General features: G+C 42.9%; 1 protein-coding gene across 3 annotated transcripts; it reads right to left on the bottom strand.

Moving 5' to 3' along the window:
• Positions 1-183: 183 nt before the first annotated feature.
• On the bottom strand, positions 184-21,691 carry arhgap45b (Rho GTPase activating protein 45b). 3 transcript variants are annotated; one of them, XM_084067505.1, is made up of 24 exons: positions 21,353-21,691; positions 19,232-19,463; positions 18,456-18,638; positions 15,342-15,485; positions 15,048-15,132; positions 13,214-13,286; positions 12,562-12,631; positions 12,185-12,316; positions 12,024-12,085; positions 9,647-9,757; positions 9,461-9,541; positions 8,097-8,264; positions 6,921-7,058; positions 6,183-6,382; positions 5,393-5,514; positions 5,078-5,155; positions 4,836-4,949; positions 4,513-4,676; positions 3,734-3,922; positions 2,913-3,050; positions 2,400-2,665; positions 1,878-2,111; positions 1,269-1,354; positions 184-1,026 (listed from the first exon to the last, which is right to left on the bottom strand). In XM_084067505.1, exons 1-24 carry the CDS (start codon positions 21,677-21,679, stop codon positions 566-568), a joined length of 3,858 nt encoding a protein of 1,285 aa, XP_083923631.1. In that variant the 5' UTR covers positions 21,680-21,691; the 3' UTR covers positions 184-565. The 3 variants fall into 3 exon arrangements, with proteins under 3 accessions (XP_083923631.1, XP_083923630.1, XP_083923632.1); XM_084067504.1 differs by having other exon boundaries at positions 1,269-1,350; positions 1,880-2,111; positions 15,342-15,500; XM_084067506.1 differs by lacking the exon at positions 21,353-21,691 and adding an exon at positions 20,472-21,012.
• Between the last annotated feature and the right edge of the window lie 1,345 nt (positions 21,692-23,036).

The raw sequence follows: 23,036 nt of genomic DNA on the forward strand, positions 1-23,036 counted from the left end.
CGCAGTGTGGTGTTTTTGCATGAAGCTGGTTGCTTGTTGCTCGCGCGCAATCTGGCAACACTGATGCAACCGACGAACGTACAAACATTCTGGCGAATGACTGTAGATTCCAATTGTAAGGTAGATATGCCCAAAGCCTAATGATTACTGACATGGTATGAAGCAAGGACATCCAAAACACTCTGAAAATACAAATTTATTCAACAAGACAAGACAGACATTTGCAACACAAGCAACATTTAAAAAATAAATTTAAAAACTTTGTGCCGAAATAAAACCAGCAGCACTTTCAATAGGTGAAATGTTTGGAAAGGGCAGTGTAAAAATACTTGTATGAATAATCAAAACAATTCTAAAGGTTCAATTCTAAGTGGTATGAGTGATCATGAAACAGCAGTAAGCAATCTGGCATTGTGGAGTTGTATGCATAAATTTCACTACCAGGCTAGATTAAAAAAAAACTCCATTGTACAACTGCATTTCAGTGTTTTACGACACTCGAAAGAACAAATATCTTATTGACACCCTGTTTGATAACATACTTGACAATACACACTGATGGTTATCAGACAAACTCAGCGTCTCTGTCCGCGTTTCTGGTTAGGGGTAGTTTTTTCCCGTATAGACGTGTCGGGGTGTGCCCTGCTATGCTCACTGCGGGGGTGCAGTTATTGTTGGACTGGTTCATGTTGAGCTCCGACATTGTGGCGCTCAGATCCTCTTCTGCACCAACGCCTTCCTCTTCTGGGGGGTCACACTGTGGCACCGCAGGGGGGTCACCTCCATCACACGCTTTGGGGCTCTCCTGGTTCAAATCTTGCTCCTGCTCCGCGTCAGTATGGCACATAGGCTGGCTGGACAGATCCAGGCTGTCCCTGTCGTTCAGCTGGTCATCATCCGTGCTGACCACACTGTCCTGCTTGACCAGGGTGTGTGGCTGCTGTGAGTGTGTGGTCCCCTGGCCGCACTCATCCGGCTCCGAGTCAGAATCTCGATCCAACTGTTCGCTGGATCCTTGAGAACTGTCTGAATGGAAGAAAGAAACAACATAGCTCAGGAAGGGGTGTTAATCCCAGACACATTTCATTGAGACTGACTCTTATGAAGTGGGTCTGTTGATTAAATATTATACAGACCAAGAGAATTATCTCTGCCAAGTAAAAAAAAACTATGCTGTGGTGAAATTAGCATAATGTTAATTAAGTAGCAAGAAAAAACTACTGGGAGAAAAGGGCATTATGCATTGTTGTAGACATCAGGACTCTCACCACATCCCTCCATCTTGTCATGGTCTTGTCTATTCTGCTCCTCTGTGCCGCCACTGTCCTCTGCTTCAGCAGTGCTGCCACCCTGAACCAGAGGATAGAGGAAACGCTGGTAAACCTTTCACAAGACACACTGAAGCACTGACTTGAGTAAAACCTGTTTAATGTTGGTGGGTTCTGGGTTGACACAGTTATCTGTGTTAGACATTCTGCAAAAACGCAGATCCACCTCTTAAGATGTCTCCAGTGTAAACAGACTTTGAAATGTCAGCTTTTAATGATGTCAAATTGTGACAGCCCTGTTCAGCAGTGACGTACATGAAAGTAAACTACATTGACAAAGATACAGGTTTCAACCCTCGGTTGTGGGTGTACAGGGAACTAGACAGAACAAAGCCTACCTGTTCCTGGTGAAAACAATGAGTCATTTAAAGCTAAAGGGAACTGCCGAAACAAAGACATTGGCAAAATGGATGTCATTTTCTTTGTGGTACTGTAGCTACTCTGTCTTAAAACCTGCACTTATACAAACACGTTCCACAAATGTTACTAAGATGTAAAAAGGTTGAGAAGTACAGTATTTGGCTCATTACTTTGCATGTACATTGCCATACCTGTTGAGTGGAGGGAGTGTGGTGGGTGGTACTAGAGGATGATGTTTTGGACTGGAAGATGGCAGTGTAGAAGACTATGAGGGCTTCAATGATGCGGGCCTGGTGGGGGTAGTCCACCAAGGACGACAGGGAGACCGTGGCCCCCGTTGGCCGGGGACGCATCAGGGAGGGCCCAAACACAATCCCCAAGTTACTGGGACTCATCTTGTTTTCCTGCTCCAACTCTGAAATTCTGTAGAGGATAGGTGCAGGACAGAGATAGAGGAATGAAGAGGAATATAACAGTTGGTTCACTCAAAGGGTCATTCAGAAGCCATTCAAACATCCTATTTTTTTTAATTGGCATTTGAACAGCATTGTTGTTCACACTATATCTATAAGGTGAACTAAATGATAATGTTTACACTGGACTCTACATTGGAGACGGTAAATGTTCAGCTAATATTTTCACCTTAGAGATATAGTATAGTATTTTGGGAAAGATAACTCTTCATAGTATTTTACCAGCTGTGCTACTGACCTGCGGAGGTGGAGTACGATGTAGCGTAATGTAGCAACGTTAGCCTTTGGCAGCTCCTTCAGAAGCTCCCCGAGCTTGTCCACTAGGACCAGGGCCTCCGGGTGGGTGTCTGGACCAAGGTCAACTAGCTCCGGCCCCCTGCCCATCAGCTGGCTGCCACTACCTGTTTCGGCATCCTCTCCTTCTGGGGTGTCAGCATGCAAGCTCTCCTTGGCGAGCCCCATCAGATTATTGTACAGAGGGAACGGCATAATGGGCTCTGGCAACTTGTGGGGGGTGAAGTGGGTGGGGTGGGGGGATTTAAGGAGAATAAGATGGGTGTGGGGAAACGGGAATAAAAGGAATGTGTTAAAAAGGGGTACAACACTTAAAGCACACATCCTTTTTCATATTCTGTGTTATTCCAAGCATGGATGGTTAACTCTTTGTGTCAACATAGAGTTTATAGTTAATTCAACATCAAGATCCTTTTCCCATTTGTGTATGAGTTTGTCTGTATTCATTTAATGATACCTGTCTGAGGTAGAGCTTGAGGACATTGCTGATGTCATGTGGTGAACACTGAGACAGTTCTACCAGCTCCTTGCCATTTTCAAAGGACTGGCACAACTTCTCCACACGAGTCTTCACCCCATTCACCCTGTAGATACCCTAAAAAGAGGTGATTGGAAATGTGTAGGTTTGCTGAGCACACATTTTAAAGTAATAACAGACTACGAATGAAAACAATTCAATTAATAAACATGAACATTTTATATGGTGCAATCAACCCTTTGATTAGGGTTGAGATGTATTGATGAAATAGCCAAAATAGAAGGTGCACACAACCATGGTCCGACTACACAACTGAAAGTCTGTGGACTGCGGTCTCCCGTCCACATCTCCTGCCTCCGTTACCACCACCAATAATTATTAAGTCAACTATTGCCTTCAAATATACACAAAGCAGTAGTGTTTGTAGATTAGTACACACCCCATTTAGCTGCTGTGGAGATTCTGAGCCTTTCAGATTATGCACCATGGATTATACTGTATAGTTAACACATTTTGCTGTATACTGTTTGGGCCATTTGCTTCATATACCTCCCATCAGGTCCTTATTGTGTACTGGTGTGGGATAGACAACACTTTCCCTTATCACATAAGGTAATGAATGTTCCCATTTGAATGACATTGTAAAACAACGCGCGCACACACACACGTGAATATGTAATGCAGGTAAACAGGAAACTGCAAGCACACTAAAGCAGAAATGGGGGGCATAGTCAAGGAAAAACATGTATAGCAATCACTCAAAAACAACATTACCCCTGTCCCCCCTAACACCCACTCACCTTCATCTTGAGTGCCCGTCTCTCGATCTCAGAGATACATTTGGTGATTATGAAGGGGATGCCATCACTGCCACAGCTGGCTGCCTGAGAAAACTCTCTGCCAAACAGCTGTAGACGTCCCTGCAGCTTCTTATGGCCACATTGGATGGCTAGCGTTTCCAGACAACGCTTGTGGCATGCTAGGAAGCACTGTAGGAGGATGATACAATTTCACAGTATTGAAATCTAGTATTTGTAATGATTAGTGTCAGCATCAGAATTATTTATATTTCCAAGTATGTTTGCACATGAGGAAGATTGACATTACACTGAAATAAATATTACAAAATCAGTTTTTACAAAACTATTTACTCAAAATATGAAGATAACCGGTAATTACAGCCCATGGTATGTACACCATGTATAGGCTGGTATAGCAACAAATATTCATATACATTCACAGCTAATTGTAAACTCTCTTCCAGATGGCATTATTAATTTAGCATACTATTATGTGAATGACCAATGCCTTGAAATTATCTTAACTGCAATAAAAGTACAAGAGCAACCATTTATCTGTGGCATAAATGGTATGGGACATTAGAGTTCTTTTTTTAAGTTCAGTTATTTCTTGGGCATTTTCAAGCCTTTATTTGACAGCGACAGTAGAGAGAGGCAGGAGACGGAGATGGGGAAGGACATGCAGCAAAGGGCCTCGTGGGATTTGAACTCGTGCCAGCTGCGCAAGGACCGAGTCCGAATGATATGCGTTCTACCCGTAATGATAAATTAACTCTCACCTCCTCACACTCAGCACCCTGGAAGTAAACGTAGCTGTCACACTCCCGGCACTTCGAAGGAGTCCGCAGCTTCCTTAATCGGTGTGTCTGCGCCGCTTTGGAAAGGCCGATGTTCCGGAAGGGTCCAGTGGAGACCACAACATCAGGCTCCATGCCATTGACATCTAGAGAACATGAGCTGCATTAATGCACTAATATTCAGTAACACCCTTCTGTAAATACAGTATATCCATCTATAGTATATATAAAACAATTTATTTTCCCTTGTTCACTTGTCATGTAACCAAGTAAAGTACAGAAATATGACAATCTATGGATCCTACTTGGGGTTTCAAAGGATGCCACATTGGATGCCACATTGCCATCCTTTTCGTCTGCATCCTCATTGGAAGAAATGGTTCCAGTGGACGACGTCCTAGCCATTTTATTGATGTCACCTAAAATGTGCACAGACCAACACAAACTTAAACATATTTGAAACACACATAAACCGACTGAAAAAAGTCAGCTGGTTTGTGTATTAAATGTATGCAAATCTATTCAATGACAGTAGATTCATATTTACATGTGCTGGCAGTAGGAGACTCCATCCCTCCAACACTGTCATCGCTAACGGTCGATCCCCATGACTTATGGCCTAGTTCTGGTGAAGAAAAAGACATGACTGAGTAATGACAGCCCAGAAATATTAGGTTTACTAGGTAAATACATGCACCACAGTCTTTTTAAATTATTTTCCAAATTTGCACACAAAAATATTCAACTGTTTCCAGTCTTGACAAAAGAAGTCCTGTTCCTAACCCAAGCAATCTAATATTGCAATCATTCAATGAAATACAAAAGGCTAAAACAAGCACAGGTGCAGCTCTGCCTCACTCACTCTTTCGATTTCGCTCTGCCTGCGTCTCTCTGCTGTCTCCAGGGCCTGTGTCCACAGAACAGCCGTCTGTGCCGCTGGGCTGATCCATGTTGAAACTGTCATTCCTGGCTCTATGGCCCTGCCTACAACACCAAGTCAAACCATCAGAAAGCATTTCACTGTAATATATAGTCTCATGATCTGGTGCCAAATGACCCCCTGATACTAGGCATTGTACAGAACTGTAGTCCCAGGTTTCCAGAAGGTTTCAGGTTTTCCGGTTCCAGTACAATTTTCTACAAACCTGCTGCCAAGCCAATCAAATTAAAATGAACAGGAAATGGGTATCCCACCTTCTGAAAACTTGGGACTACAATTATACACAGAGCCAGTGGTGGAAAGCACATTTACTCAAGTACTGTACTTGAGTACAATATTAAGGTAGTTACTTTACATGAGTATTTTCATTTTTCAAAACTTTATACTTCTACCCCACTGCACCTTAAGCCCTATTTTATACTTTATTAAAAAATAGTCGATCTACAAGCTCAGAATGTATTGTTGCTGTTGGGTGAAAACCTCATGTCCAAAACAGTTTATTTATTTTATAGCTGCCATTTTCACTACTTTTGTGCAACCCTCTTGTATGATGAAGTAGGGCATAAATTTACAACATCACATAAAAAGTTAAAATGTGGAGATATTAGGCTTCTGCTTGACAGCAACAATATGATATCTATATATTGCCCAGCCCTACTGTAAATATGCCTACAGTGTATGTCTTGGCTGTGCTGTCTTGGGCATCACTTACTGTGTAGAGGATGAGGAGGTGGGGGAGTACGGCTCAAAGGCGTAATGACGGGTGGGCTGCTCTGGCAGCTGCAGGTCTCGGACATGGGCAGCGTACTGCTGGCCTGGATCATACAGCTTACTGCTCTCACACAGGGTCTGATAGTGGACTGGCAAAGCCACAGTCTGCATGTGCATATTCTGATAGTAGGAGATTGTTGCCTGAGGGGGAAAAAATACGTTTGGAGGGAAGGTCACCCCAATGCTAAAAAGACATTTTCTATCAGTATTCATGTTAGAGCCCGATCTGACGCCAATCCCGATTTTGGAGACTCCTAGACCACCGATTACCGATGTTTTGACCAATATTTGTACAATATGCAAACAAGTAAATACAAAATGCACACATGAACTGAACTTTTTTTTTATTTAACCACTGAAGCGCTATACAAATTCTTTGGAAAAACTGCCGATCTTCAGTTCACAACGCATTGACGCGTTGAGCTTGCAGATCTTTTTTCTCGGGAGGATAGTTTGTAAAACAGGGACGCACAGGGACGGCAGTTTGAAAGTGGTTAAAAATGTCGACACATGGCTACATAATACCAATGTCATTAAAAAAAAAATCGAATAATGTGTGCTGTATCGGCCAAACCGATACATTTGTCTGGCTCCATGCTATATATCAAAAGATGAGGGACAGCGAGTCTAGATGATGCAGATGGGGACTTTGCAACAGTGTTCACGTGTCAGTACTGACCGAGCGTAGGGTCTGGTCACTTTGTTTGATGACTTCCTGTAGCTGTCGCAGTACAGTGACCTTGGTGTGTTCTAGATCCAGCTGCTGTGTGGTGGCATCAGCTATACAAGTCCTGTAGGTTGCCTCAGCTTCATCTGCCTGTATATAGAGAGAAAAGCAATATCTTTGTTTACCGTTTTCATTCTGCATCAACATCGCTGTCGGGCTGAAACGTTTTCATTCTACATCAACATCGCTGTCGGGCTTACACCTTGTATGTCCAAAACCACAACCTTTTCAGGAAATATTTTTCAATGGATCCAATGTAGTTTAGTAACAATTTAGTCACAAGCTATTTTTAATACTTTTCTTTGGTTCAATATTTATAAAACCCACAGATACACTTTTACCACTTAAAGGGATTGTAGGCGAGTTCAGACATAATCAAAGAAAAAAACTGTTGTCAAACACCGCCCCTCCAGCAGTTCTTTTCCCCGACCACCAGGGGGTGACGCAGGGCGGACTTTTTAAATGGACCATGCCCAAAATAGGTTGCCTTATGCCGATACAATTCGCGGAACTGCCCGCCCCTACGGTTCTCTGAATTTTTATTTTTAAATAGGCTCTTTCATGATAAATTGACCACATATATGAAGTTAAACAACTAAATTCTATCCAAACGATTTTTTAAAAGTAAATTTTGTACCTCAAAAAAGAAGTTTGAGAGCGTTTTAAAACCGAAAGTAAAAAGTTCACACGGGCACGGACGCGCACGGACGCACACGGACGCGCGCATGCGTGCGTTAATTTACGTACCGGACAAACGTAACATAAACATAAACAGTAGGGAAAATACGGATTTCAGACAGAGGACTGTGTTTCAATGCAGGAAAACACCCCAGCATCATTATATAGTGGCTGATAGAGGGGAGAAAATGCAAAATATATATATATAAATATTTTTTAAATTTAGGCTTAATGTTCCCTACAATCCCTTTAACAAAAATAGAAGCTCACAAATGTGACACGTTATGAGCTTGTAGATTGGATATTTTTGCTACTTTTCCATGACACTGTTGTACGACCAAGTAGGGCATTCATTTCATTTAATAAATTTTAAGTTGAAAAATTGAGATACAAGGTTTCTGCCCGACAGCAACGATAAACAGTATGGGAGCTGCAAGTGGTGAGGAAGACCTTGTTGCGATTCTCTTCCTCCAAGCGTTTCTTCTTCTCCAGGGACTTGCCGGTAGATCCGCCTCCATCCTCCTCGGCGCGGCAGGCGGCTGCTTTGGCCTTCTCATATTCCTCGCAGCGTACCATGTAGGCCTGCTTTGCCTTCCGCAGGTTCGCCTCGCATTCCATCTATACACATAAACACCAGTGCAGAATTTTACAAGCCATGTTGGAGCCGATTTTGTGGTATGATCCTTTTTTTTTCAAAGGATCATACTACCGTCAATAAGTCATTGATTATTCAACGCTTCGAGCATATATTGTACATAAACAGCCAATTTATTTTTATTTTGGCTTTGTCTACATTTCCCAATAGTCATTAAAACGTTACCTGAACATCATTGCACAGTCATGGACAGATAAATGGGAAGTTTCAAGTTGTCTGCAAGTTGATTTTCATGCTTATTTACACATACAGAATTTGTACTCTGCATTTACCCCATAATAACCATAAGGAGCGTTCTCCAGCACCCGATCACACAACTACTGATGATATGGAAAATGGCAGTCGACAGTGAGGTCAAATAAGTCAGTGTTTCCCAAACAATGGGTTTTATGGGTTGTGAGTAAATGTAATTTTGTTACGATTGCCAATAGTTTTTATTCCAAGATTAAAACTTCAAAGAAATAAAGATTTTTCAAAAGAATTTCAGAAGTTTCCAAACAATTAAAAGAAATTCCATAAATGTAAAAGAAATAGCTCATCTACAAGCTCACAACATGTTGCGTCACGTAGTGAGCTTGTAGATCGGCTATTTTCACTATCTTTTAAAATAGGGCAGTGGTTAATTCATACTGTATTTTTAAGTATGAGTGACAGGGAGACACTAGCCTGGTTCCAGACGAATCTGCCTTTGCAAAATTGCATGCACTTTAGCCCTCGGCAGATTAGGTCTGGCCCCCCTCCATAGAGATTTCAATTCTCTCCCTCCGCAGTTGTGCGGAGCCAACCAGGGCCCAGTATCCAAATGTGGGCGGGCTTATCACCTTATTTGGAGCAATGACGTACAAGGAAGCACTGCTCTGATTGGTTCGTTCAAGGAAGCACTGCTCTGATTGGTTTAGGTCTAACCAATAGAGTCCGTTTGGATCTTTTTGTAACCGCCCCTTGGAAGAAAATCTACCGTTGATAGGGACCAGACTAATATCCACGCAGTGTGTCGTGTGATATTGTCTGGCTACGCGAGGCTAGGGAGACACCAAATGTATTTTTGGGGTCTTGAGCTGAACGGTTTGGGAACCATTGCCATAAATCATAGTGCTAAAAATGCCAGACCACAGGTATGGTCCTTTAAGTTTACAAATGAGAAGAAGAAAGGCCATACTAGTTTCCTCCTGGCTCGAATCCACTGCTCCTTGATCTCCTTCCGTCTCTTCTCGTGCTCCTGTTTACGCTGCAGCAGTGGCTACAAACAAACAGACTCTTCATGTCAAAGATCTCACATGTCTGCTTTTTGGGGCATACTCTAAGTGCAGTATGTGTGCATGTGCCTTTGTGTGTGAATGAGTACCAGGATGAAGGTCTGGTTGTGCAGTCTGCCGTGGGCCCTCTGAAGCCCATCACTCTGCTCCTGGTCCTGCTCCAAAGCCAGAGAGTAGATGGAGAAGAAGGGCATGTGGGGCTGGTGGGAGAAGAGGAGAGAATTAACAGAGATGTCACATAAGCTTTTTTACAAATTCTTTATAATAGACCAAATTAATGAGTCAAATGAACCACTTAAGCCCTATTTTACACTTATTTGTATACAAGGTGTATCATCTACATGCTTGTAGCATGTAGATCTGCTATTTTCTTAAAGTTAATTGATTTATTAAAATAGTTTTTTTATAACAGATTAAATTGATTCATTCGATTACTGTTGCAGCACTAAATGTGAAGGAAGGCTCCGAGTACAACAATATGGTAAACAACCAATGAGAACAGTAAAAGTTTTAATGAACGTGAAATGAACAAAGCGATTGAAGTATTTTGGCATTATATTGGATAATCCATCATGTAAGAAGGTAAAACCAATTAAACTGTTTTCGTTTTATTAGAATGGACTAGTCATTTGAAACTGAACATCCATAAATGCATGCTCATACTTGTCATATTGCATTATGACATAATACATAAAAGCTTCTCAAACCATATTCAAACCTATCACAAGCTTCTCAAACCATATTCAAACCTATGACATCAATATAGCAACAGGCAATACAAATAATGAAGCAGAAACCAATGCCATGGTCCCATTGTGGTATTCTAAGAGATTTATTTTTTATTGCGACCGTAGGTCGCACTTACTACAGAAAGCTGCTCCAGGTGTCCGTCCGTCACTCCGTCACACACGTCACACACTTTTGCCCTGCTCATATCTCCGCACCCATTGCCCCGATCCATGCCACATTTTGCACACACACTCCTTACCTGCCAAACTACACCCTCCAAGGACCCCCGGAGCTCCAGGGACCCCCAGCTGCCTCGGGGACCCCCAAGTGTAAAAAATGAGCACATGTGGACAAATTACCAAATGACCACCCCAGCGGGGCTGCTCACGGGGCATTCCCGGGGACCACCCACTCCTGGTGCTCCAGAACGGATGCAAAAGTGGTGGCGCCCCCAGTGGAGGACCCCCTGCCACTGCAGCTCACATAAAATGACGTAACTCGGGGGCTTGCCCCCCACAAACAATCCCTCCTTTCCCCTATAAACACACTCTCTCTCCCACACCACACACAAACTATCCATTGCCCACACAACTAGGAACCAATCGCCGTTACAGCCCTCTTCTGTATACATGTGACCTACGGTCGCTTATCTCCCGATTAGGGAGTCTTACTGGTAATAGACTGGTTGTTAGACATCAGAGCTCTAGTAGAGCAACTACACAAGCTTACTAATTTTCTTTGTTGATTTTCTTGTTCCAATGCACAAGACCTCATTTGGACAGCATGCCTTGCCAGTAACAGACTGGTTTATTGTTACGATTACATTTTTACCTTCCCATAGTTTATGTATCGTGTCTGATAAGTTATTTTCAATTCCTTGTATTTGATAGTTTTATTTTTTAGAAAAGCCTCCTGTGGACAGGCGTTGAACATTATCACTTGTGCTAGAATGCTCAGGCAATGCATCTGGTCTGTCCAATGTGGTTGTGATGTCAAATAATCAAATGGCTGGGCAATATGAAAGAAGAAAATCACAATATTTTTGACCAAATACCTTGATTATCTTTTTTATCCTATATTGAAATTGGCTTAAGGGAGGACCGGCTGGCCAGCCGGCGGACCATGTTGTCACGCTCATTTCACTGTGACTCAGCCATAACCATATAAGGAGTTCCCAATGCAGCTACGCCCAAATATGGAGTGTGTTATCCAACCGTAAGTTGACCTTGTATTTGAACTGTACTTTCATGTGTTTTTTCTGCAAACTTCTAAATAAAGTAATCAATCAATCGTCATGGCATCATGTGCACACAAATTGTCAGCTCCATGTCATGGAGGCACAAACGGGGGGCATGCCCATATACTGATGACATCAGGGATCTCCATATATGGGCATATCGGTCAGAATGGCGGTGCGCCATAGGTGTGAGGGCCGCGTAGCTGCCAGAACGCTAGATGTGAGGGCAGCTATGCGGCCCGAACCTCTAGTTTGTAAAACATTTCCCAAAATAGAACTAGTTACAATGCCTTGTGAGGCATCTGCTATTTGCTACTTTTGACTATTTTAGAAAGTATAAAATAAGGGCTAAGTGATTAAAACCAGGAAAATACAACACTTTTCCCACATCACGATATACATAATGTGATGATATCCAGTCTCATATCATAATAGTGATATAATATTGATATATTGCCCTGCCCTACTGTAGGTGGAAGGAAGAAATAAACCATGTTTACTTGTGTGATGCTGTGTTTGCAGGACTGATACAGTTTCTGAAGGTTCTTGGAGAACTCCATCTCTAGAAGGGGACCAAAAAAAATAATTAAATTCATTCACTGTTTTGCTGACAGACTAAGATACAAAGATAAAGAGGATGGTTCTAGAAATGTATACACACCCAACGAGAGCCTCTTCTCCACATAACTTATCAAGTCCTTCATGTACTTGGAGATCGTCTTGGCGTACAGCAGAGCAGAGTCCACTCCTCCTTCACTGTTCTGCAGGATTATATCCACCTCCTCCACCCTGCCTACAAATGCATATTATATACACATACTGTTACTGTGCTTCAGAACAGAAACTATGACAGCCTGTGACAAAAGCAGTGGAAAGGGTGTGAGTAAGGGACAGAGCAGCAGAGAGGGCAATGAGGTTGTGGTGTGTGTAAGACGAGAGAGGCAAACAGCACTCACACAAGTCACTGAGATTTGGAGAACAATAGTGAGGACATTAATAAAAGTGGGAGAAAGTGTAAAAGAGAGATGGAACTCCTACCGATATACTGAGGGTCATTCCTGAACTGGCTGCCATCATGTCCTGAGGCTGCATGCAGGTTCTCCATAGACTACAGGGAACAAAGGCCACATCTAGAAGTCAATACCAACAAGCAGAGTCCAAATTCAAGTCTAATCTAAAACCCAGCAGGCTCAGGGGAAAATGTATTCCTCTGAAACCGACCCATGATTTAAGCCAAGTACTACTTTAGGCACTGGCAAATCCACTGCTACATTATGCAGGTCTAATGCCAGTTGCTCAATTGTAGCGATTGTGGCTTAGGAGGAAGTTATCTGGACCCTCAGAGGCAGTGTGGCTGCATGTGTGTAATTGCAAGTGTGTGAGGAACTGGCATGATTTTAATGATCCATTCTATAAAAAACATGTATAAAACTGAATTTATTTTATTTCCATCAACCTTATAGCGAGTTGACCAGAGTCCCCCAGGGCTCTGCAATAGGCCCCTTCCTGTTTTCACTCTACACACTCTAAATATTTGACAAAAATAGCCAATCTACAAGCTCACATTGTCACATGTCAGATTGTAGAGCTGCCATTTTCGCTGAATGTTTGCCCCGAGAATAGGGACACTAGGGTTCAGGTGGTCAACACCAGTAAAATGTAGGCAGTCATGCACATAATTAAGACATACCCTGCTTTTCTCAGTTGGCGGCAGGTTGAGCAGGGTGCTGCTGTCCACCTCTCCCATGAGCAGCTCAGACACACTGTGGAGACACAACACAGAACTATGGTACAACTGAACACAAAGATCCATCCAGACCTAGCGAGTAAATGTAATATGATGACAATGAATATAGGGATCCATTTTTCAGAAGGAAAGAATTCTAAAAGGCCTTGGTTGTAGAGGTAGTATAAGAAAATTGTCAAGCACAGTGCAAATGGTAGATGGCAAAAATAGTCTTTGTCTGTGTTGTGTTTGACTTTTGTATACTGCGTCTGGTCTGTGTACTTATTTATTTTCCAATTTCTTTGTTTTATCTATTCATTGAATCGTTCGATTTCATTTTTAGCCCCGGTAGCAGCAGGGCTCAACAGTATGCATGGCAATCTGTTCACCACTGGTCCCAAACATCTACCCAACTACCAACTGGATTGTCATAGGAATTCTCTATGTACCTACATGTTCCCCAGAGGATGACCCCTAGTACTGATTGCCATGGAATTCTCTGCGCCCCTTCATGCACCCCAGAGGATGACCCCTTTCCTCTATGGTGCTACCATTAGACCCGAATTTCGACGTGCACACAATGCTAAAAATCGAATGGGCGGATTGCCATGAACCTCGCTGAACGCATTCATACTTCATGATGGCCCCTACTGAACGCAACCCAATGGCCTTTCTTCTATCACCACCCGTAGGCCAAATTTTCCACTTTCAAGTCATCTCAAACTGTAATGGGCAGATTGCCATGAAACCTCCCGAGGTTTCTGCCATGCTCCCTGGAAGAGGGACCCTAGATATTTTAGCTATGCTCTGGCACCACCCTCAGGACAAAATATTAGCTTTTCTCACAAGCTAATAAGATGAAACCTGATTATGGTGACCCTATGGATTTCCTCTAGTGCCACCCTTTGGCAAATTTCCATTTGGGTGTAAGAAAAAGCATGGACTCAAGTTGCTGCTAGTATAGTGTTTTTTTTTAGACTTTTAGTCTTGTTTAAATTACAGTGTAATTTAATGTAGCAAAATATTCTCTCCCCATTGCCAAGATACCATGAATTACAATGTGTTCATAAATAAAGCATAATAAAAAATGCAATATTCAGGTTGTTCAAAGAGTAGTAGAATGAGGAAATAGCCTCGACAGGCGGAAATGTTCAATTCAACTGTCCTACTCTGCCCACTCGCTTCCTCCTATGGGTCTATGATGGTTGGTTACACTTTTAAAGGCAGAGTAGCTTATGGTAGATGTATGTGCACCTGCCAATGCCTGCAAGGAAAACATAGACCTGATCTATTAAAGAATAAAAGATTAACCAAAATGTGTATACTTTGATCACTTAGACTAGAGAGCTTAATGTAGCTTACAAGCTATACTGTATTCATAACAGTTACATATCACTGTCTCCAAGAATTTCATTTTCTTTTAAAATCGATAGCAATCAGTTCAGACAGCAGGCACTGAACAGGGTTTTGGTTTTGTGTCATACTGCATGCAACGTTAAAGTAAACCACTTCCTGTTTTCAGCTCTGCCTCATGCAAATGTGTCACCAGAACTGCACTTCTCTCCAGACAACGTTGAACACAGGTTCCATACACACAGAATGACTATCGCACCGTACCTCAAGTCATCCCTTATGCTCCTGCATTGCTCACCTCAAGTACACAGACTCATGATGGACTACACATAATGCAGTAACAACCAATACAAGCAAGGGTCATAGAGATAAGGGTTGCTGCTTTTAAGACTGGAATTATGGAATTCCACTTCACTAAACAGATAGAAGAGAAGAGAAGACTTACTTGCTGCTAAAAGCAACTGCAATCGTCTCGATGGCCTTCTCAAAGTCCTTTTTATCTGCCTCGTTACAAGCCTCATAGTGAAAACCTAAAAACCAAGAAAACAAATAAGCTTAGCTCTCATATAAAAGGTTAGACAAATGCTTTACCTTTAAAAGTTTTGCATTACGCCAACTAATAAAGACTGCAAAGATGTCATTACATTTCATTTCGCAATAAATAAAACTAAGAAATCCTATTTCCCCCCCAGGGGGACTTCTATGCAAACGGTAAGGGGTTCCTGAGCAACTAACTGACCTTTGACCTTGGATATGAGCACGCCAGCAGCGGTGAGGATCTCCACTGTGTTGAGCAGAGGGTAGGTGCTGATGACCTGCCGTAGAACCCGCAGAACCTCCCCCAGACACTCATGGGCCACAGGACGCCGACTCTCCTCCTTACCTGGTTCAAGGTTGTCTATTGTCACAATACAGGTGGTAGCAAAATTGGAGGCAATGACATTCTTTTCCTCCAAAACTCAACAGTGTGCATAACAATACAAAAAACGTAGATAAAACAAAATAAGGTAAAGGTGGAGGGGAGAGAGAGGGGTGGAAGTGAAAGGGGGAGAAAGTGGGGTTGAGGTAGAGAAGTAGAGGCAGACAAGTGGCAAAGAGGGTGATGGGAGAAACAGAGGAGAAAGAGGGAGGAACTGGAGTGAGGGGATGACAGGGAGAGTGTGGGAGGGTGAGGGACAGAGGAAGACATGAATGGTGAATTTGTGTTGCATGAGTTAACATTGCCGTGACAGACGGAAAGGAAGACATACAAGAGAAAGTTGGCTGAGTACCGTGAAACCTAATTGATACTTCATCATGACTGGTGTCGCCGAAATGACTGATATTCAAGTGGAAAAACACAACGCATTCAGTCCGACATTGTCAGCACCACAGTGAAATCCTCAGTGTGAATTTAAAATCAACACTGTGGCTTTTACTGTGTCGCACCTCTGTCTTGATGTCAGTAATAACATCTGCAGCCTTCTGTTCATTTCCTAATTTCTTGTGTACTGCATCATCAGCCTACTCCTCCCTCTTTCTATCAAAGCAGCTCTCTGAAAAGGCCAGAGGGCAACCGTCCCTTCGTCTTCTCCCTTTTGCACACATGTGGCTTTGTCTGTAAATGTCTGTCTGTGTCAGAGGCAAGAATACAAAGGCTAAGGACTACGTGACCTGCGTCTTGTGTCACAGAGAGGATGTGGCCCTTTCCCATTGTTTTGACTGATTAGAAACTGACAACTGTTCTTGCTGCATAATTCTGGTACTGTACAAGAAACACGCTCCGTCAGCTTTCAGTTATGGCTAAATTCAGAAACCTTCTCCATTAAGTACATGTATTAAAATGAATTTGGAAATTGACATGGAGGGGGGGAAAAAAAGGGATTATGATGGCCACCATTCTTTAGCTTTGCTGGATGTGCAGAGTACGCAGATAAATCAAGGACCATACCAGTGATCTGGCACGTTTTGCCCATCGACTACAACTCTCAGTATAATTAGCATCACTACCATTCATTTTCCAAAGCACACCGTCGTTTGTTTGAGTTTCAAGTTAGTCATTGGATTCCATTCATTTCAGTATGGTACGAAAATCAACTTGCAGACTTGAAACTTGTTTGAGATAGGTAATCCAACAGACTAAATACTTTCATTGAATGGTCACATTTTGTCAAATGTTATTGCATTTGAAAGTCAAAGATAGTCCCTGGAGCTTAACCACACAATGTTGTTTAGCCAACATCGGCTCAATTATCCAGGCAAGTTTACAAGAAATGTAAACAAACGCATAATCAAAAAATAGAGCAATTAACAGGAAAAGGTCCCAGGTCTATGTATGAAATATGGCTGAAGCCATAAATAGACAATGACCTGTATGCAATATGGTAAAGGTCATGGGGAAATATTTTGAGTAAGAGGGATCACAGTGGTGGTAAGGAGTGGAGACTAAGCTCTGTGTTGCTGATGTGATAGGTGAGGGGTCATGGCGATGCAGCCAGCCTATCAGAGGAGGAAATGTGAACGAGGCCTTTCTTTCAGAGACTATCCATCATGGCTTCCTGTTTAGAATGCTCACCATGGGTGGAGAACGACACAGAATAGAACCAGATAAAGTGAGACAGACAACTCTCTCATCTCGACCGTGAGAAACCAAAAAAGCAAGAAGTGTGTCTGAACAAGTCTTTTCATCTGTTTAAAACAGGCATTCTTCTTACATTATGAACAAGCATGTTTCGAATACCTGAGAGGTCAGAAAAGCCTTTACAAATGCTTCAATGGCACTTCTTTTAAATAAACAAAATGTATCCGAGATCAGACCTTAACTCCACAATGTCTAGTCATGAGGGAGTGGAAATGTTTCACCATTCTAAGCCTGTAGCACATACATAGTAGAGCAGGGGGAAGAGTGTGTGAGAGGCTGCAGTAAACAAGAAGTTGGCTTCCTGCTGGAGACAAGAGCGCGGTCGAGTCTGTGGGCGCAGCGGAAACACAGCCCGTCAGTTGGAGAGAGGAAGCTACGAGGCACTTGTCAGCTTGCTGCAAAGTGGCTCCACGCCTTCAATACAATATACACATGGTGGGTAACAGTCGAGATATTGACGTTGGTGGATTCCTCGTCGTCTCCTCTTCCTTATCAAGATGCAGTGGAGGAGAGAGACCATGTCAGCCTCCCATCTCCACCCCACCACTCAGAGGCAAGAAGAGAAGGAGGAGCCAAAACAACAAGTGTTGCTCCAGATGTACGTTTTGTGGTGTGTGTGTGCGCGCACGCACGCACACACACACACACACACACACACACACACACACACACACACACACACACACACACACACACACACACACACACACACACACACACACACACACACACACACACACACACACACACACACACACACACACACACACACACACACACACACACACACACACACACACACACACCAAAATAACACTCAAGAAACAATGGTATACAGTCACCATCCAGTAGCCAAATATTAAAACTAACAAACAAAAGGGACATAATTACATATACACAGAAATATGTTTGTGTCAACGGCCCTATTCATAGCCCTGGGTCTGTGATCCCTGGGACAGGAGGAGGTTCACTTGTGTCTGTCACTTGCAATTTTCACCAAACTGTTTTATGAGGCAGAGCAGAGCCTAACCAATCATTTAAAGTTGAATAAGTAAATATTTGGGATGATATCAATCATGTCACCCTTTTTTCCCAATGCTTCCGAGAGTAGAGTTATGGCTGGCTCTGGAAAAAAAGAAAAAAGCCTCACCCTCCCACGAACTGTACTTGGCAGAACGTTCATAGACACAGCTTCACGAAAGCATCTCCTTGCTACATTCTCTCTCCCCTTACCTTCAGCCAGCACGACATCCTTCAGTTTCTCAACAGCCTCAGCAAAACGCGCCACATCCCTCAACAGGGCTGGGATGTCTTCCACCTCAATGGCTGTGCTCTCAGGACCATCGTTTGGGGTGGTAGGGGTCAAGGCTCCCTTCCCTTGGCCCTTAGTAAACACCCACGATTGCAGTGGGAAACCTGGACACACACACAGCTAGTCACTCAACCAACTAAGGATTTACAGCATCTGGATTATGAGCATTACACTTTATGAAGAAATATGATTTTTTTTTCCTGACATAGGGTTGGCTTTCTAAAGGTTTGACTTAGACATTCAGCCTTGCTAATGTTTCCATAACATTGACACTATTTGCACTTCCCATACACACCCCACTGAAGTGTGTACAGTAAAGAACAGAATAGGGGTAAACACATTAATATCTTAACTTTAAAGATGGAGTCTTGGAACTAGCTTCAACAAAGACAATATGTCCACTGTATCTCTTTTGCATTGTATGACGTAGGGTTGCACGATTATGGCCAAAATGATTATCATGATTATTTTGACCAATATTGAGATTACAATTATTCACTGGAGTTTAGTGACTTTTGTTTGTACACAAGCAGATCACTGCTTTCACATTCATGTTGTCTTACTGTACATTCCTGCTAATGTAGATTTGAATCTAAATAAAACAGGTCCTCCATAATAAATACCAAAACATTAAATGAAATCAACAGAGCAATGCCGTCACTTTTACATATTCCTGCTAATAAACATATCTTTGCACCTGCAGCGCTGGCGTGCCTACTGAGGGCCGTGGGTCTCTTCAGGGTGCCCACAGGGGATGGGCAGCCCACCCCATGCATTCCCGACAGCTTACTATGATGGGGGTTAGGTGTGCCTGGGCACGACATGGAGGGGTCCAGCAGCCCAGCGGAGGTGGGGGTGAGAGTGGAGGTGGAAGAGGAGGGAGTGAGGTCAACAGCATCTCTACGAGGCTGCTCCTGGAGAATGGACAACTAAGAGAGTGATAAAGAGAGGAGAGAGAGCGAGAGAGAGCGAGAGCGAGAGCGACAGACAACACAAAATTGATGAAATATCAAGAGGCGGAAAACGTTGAAAACAGCATGCACACCCTTTTTTTTAATTCCCTGCACTACAGAAGAGAGAAAACAAAGAATTTATAAAAACTACATCCTATGTTTCAGTCGCAGGTACGGTCCTTGAGACCGAAAATGATGTGGATTCAATGCAGAGGTATTCAGTATTCATTTTTTCTTTTAACATCAAGAGACAGACATGGAAAAAGGTCAAGATGATCACATGACTTATGCCCAGATCCAAACAGCACGAGGGTAACAATGTGACTGGTTGACTTGCGGTGTCCAGGACAACCAGCGACCTTAACACAGTACTGTTGTTGGTAAACATGTAAATGGAGACTTTCACAAGATCCTGTGCTGGCTTATGCAACACTTCCTCACTCAAGAGCTGCTTCAGGGTGTGGCCAAATGGAGTGTCTATAAGTTTAGAAACCGTATTTTGGAAAAGTATCGTTAATATGAGTGATGATACACGGTATATGAAATAAATAACTGTTATGAGAATAAAATCAGCACAGCAGCTAACTGTGGACACATCCACTCACTACCACGTTTTGCAGTCTCAGCATTTTAGTGTGTTTATGAATAAACCTGCCCAAGCCTCGCTGGCAGGTGTATGCCCTCCAGCAAGATTGTAAAACATTATCCATATGCAGCATCTGACCTTGCAACAAGTACTAACAGATACAGATTAGAAGCAGGTGACTCCTCTGCAACAGGAAGCAGCACTGTATATGGCGGTTTAAAGCATGCTGGTGATCTCAGGGATAACTACTAAAATAACGCAAATCATCCGTCACCCATTACTCAATTATAATTTCCACTACACAGAGTTTTTCTTTTTAGCATGTACACAAAATTGTTGAATAACTATTTCCAGTAGATATATTGGAAGGTGGTTCATCTGGAGAAGGGGAAACATACCTGCTTAAGCCATATGTTCGGTCTGTTGGGAAGTATGTCCAGTTTATCCTTGCTTTTAGACTCTGTTTTCTTAACTCTCTGACTAGTAGAGTAAGGGTTGTAGCTGGTTTTTCCACCACGTTTCTGCATGCTTCTGTCCCTAAAGCTGCCTCTCCATCTTAAGCAGAAGTCACTTCTGAAACTGTTGATCTTGCAAGAGCACCCCCTGTGTGGCAGTGGCTTACACTGGCTTGCAGGTGGTGGGGAAAGAAACTGATGCCTACTCCTTCCTATGATGAGCCTGAGCCATAAGTCTACTTATTCTTAACAAACTGTTAAGAATGTTGTTAATACCAAGTGTCAAATCGTAAGCTCTACAATATTTCTGTTATTTTGGCCATCTACTTCTCATTGTAGCATCTTCTAAATGCCTAAATTGTAACAGCAGCAGCAAGTTAGACGTTATTGGTTGTTTAGTCCATTACTGTTAAGTCCTCAGTCTGTCAAGAAAAGTTCTTCTCAAGTCAAGTCGTGATCTGACTGACAGTGAGTCAGTCACACAGTGACAGCAGGAAACTGTTTTTAAACTTCGTCGTAAGAGGGTGTCGTACGCCCAAAACAGCCAATCTACAAGCTCACAACACCCCGGGGGATGCGACACCTCGTGAGCTTGTCGATCGGGGTATTTTCTTTAAATCTTTTAAAAAGATCTAGCATTTTTGAATAATTTTGAATAATTTTAAAACATACATCTTCTCTTTCTGGGGGTTCCATGGCACAAAACGTTTTTTGTGGCCAAATACATATCAATGTGAGTGTCCTTGGCACGAAAACGTTTGAGAAACACCAATCTAAGCAAAGAAAAATCTAAATTAAAACAAAAGTGACAACCGTTAACTTACAGATGGGACGCCGCTCTGCGTCTGCGGCCCATGGGGGCTTCCTGCTCGGCTCTTCTTCGAGATGGATGGCGTCTTGATGAGTTCCCGTTTCTTGCGGGTGAACAGCTTCAGCGTGCCTCCTTTGCCGTCCATGCCGACCTCCTTCAGTCCGACCTCTTTGAGGTTCGCGTAGATCCCCCCCACCCACCCCCCGACTCGCCACTTACGGTGTGCTCTGTGGCCGGTTACTGGCACCTCGCTGCCATCCAGTCCGACCAGCCGAGTGTTGCTGCCCCACGTACGCGTACGCCGTCTGTGTGGGTCTGCCGTTCTCTCCTTGTCACACATGGGAGAGAGAGAGAGGAGCGCAGCGGCACGCGCACGCGCACTGAGACACGCACGTACCCACACACTCACACACGCCAACTGACACAAACCCAACCGTCACCTCAAACAGTCAGCGGTGAGAGAGCGTATCCGCCGAGCGCACGAGTACTGCACTATACTTGTTTGTCTAAAAAGGACCGAAATAAACCAACTAAACTAAAAGACTGGGGAACGCAAATCAAATGTTTGGTGGTTAATGAATTATGAATTATTATTGTTCCACAATGGCTGTCTTAGCTATTACATGAATGTCGTTTTGTTTTTCTTTCGTTTGCTAGTAAATTGAACAGAACTTAGGTTCTCTGCTGCTGCTCACTAGAACAAACTAACGGAATAAAACAGACCTGTCTAAATGACGCCAATCAATCAATTCTTCTGTGAACACCTGTGACTTTGAGTAGATTTTGACCATGTGATTTATAACTCCGCCTCCCACGCACCTGTCTGACCCTGGGTCATCAATATGCAAATATTAGGTTGTCTTTTTACACACCATTATAATGTTCTTATTTTGATCATGATACCCAATCACTGGACGTCAAGTCTCCAGGTTTTCTTATGTATAATGTATGACACTGATTTACTACACTATGACAGGAGTCCACTTGTACTAGTGGACGTGTTCTCAAATGTTTTATTTGCAAGGACCCCCATAACTCTGAGTGTACATATTGGTTCCATTTGAACACTCTCAGAGTTACAGACCTGTTATGGTCATTCGGGCTAGCACTTTATGTGTTTCTGGTATTATTACAGTCCAATCATTGTGTAAAAATAGAATTTTGCCAAAAATGTCCACCACTAGCCAGCATGGCGATGACCCCTAGTCTGACCCTCACTATAAAGTGGATAGGCCTCCGCTTGATTGACGTGCTCCCATTACAGATGTATCATGTAGGTCTACCACAGACATTCTGGAATCGATCTTAAGGCCAGTCCACACCAATGCAACTCCTTTGCATCATGCAACTACTTGCAACCATTATCTCCAATGGCAGTTGCAAGGAGTTGCAATGGTGTGGACTGGCCTTATCACTGTTTTGTTTCCAGGAGTTTCGACTAGTTGCATTGGTGCGGTCTGGCCTTAAAATTAATTGTATTCCATGCAAATTGCCAAACGAGGATTCTTTACTTTGTGAATGGTATGGTCGCGACTGGATGGGAACATATCACATGGCACTAGCAGTAAAAGTTTGTGTTGTGCTTAATACACAATGAACCACATATAGTCACATAACACATATAGCTACTCATCAACACTAATATTTGCAATTGATTGATTGATTGAAAACTTTATTAGACAGAAATACAAACAGCA

Source organism: Gymnoscopelus microlampas (assembly GCF_963454915.1).
Source record: "Gymnoscopelus microlampas genome assembly, chromosome: 9".
Classification (NCBI taxonomy): domain Eukaryota; kingdom Metazoa; phylum Chordata; class Actinopteri; order Myctophiformes; family Myctophidae; genus Gymnoscopelus; species Gymnoscopelus microlampas.

Excerpts from the sequence above, each read along its gene's own strand:
- arhgap45b (XM_084067504.1), bottom strand. The coding sequence starts at position 21,679 with ATGTGTGACAAGGAGAGAACGGCAGACCCACACAGACGGCGTACGCGT. Across the intron at positions 15,501-18,455 it reads GGATGTCGTGCTGGCTGAAG|ACAACCTTGAACCAGGTAAG; the intron begins GTAAGGGGAGAG and ends TTGTGACAATAG. Across the intron at positions 3,923-4,512 it reads AGGGTGCTGAGTGTGAGGAG|TGCTTCCTAGCATGCCACAA; the intron begins GTGAGAGTTAAT and ends ATCCTCCTACAG.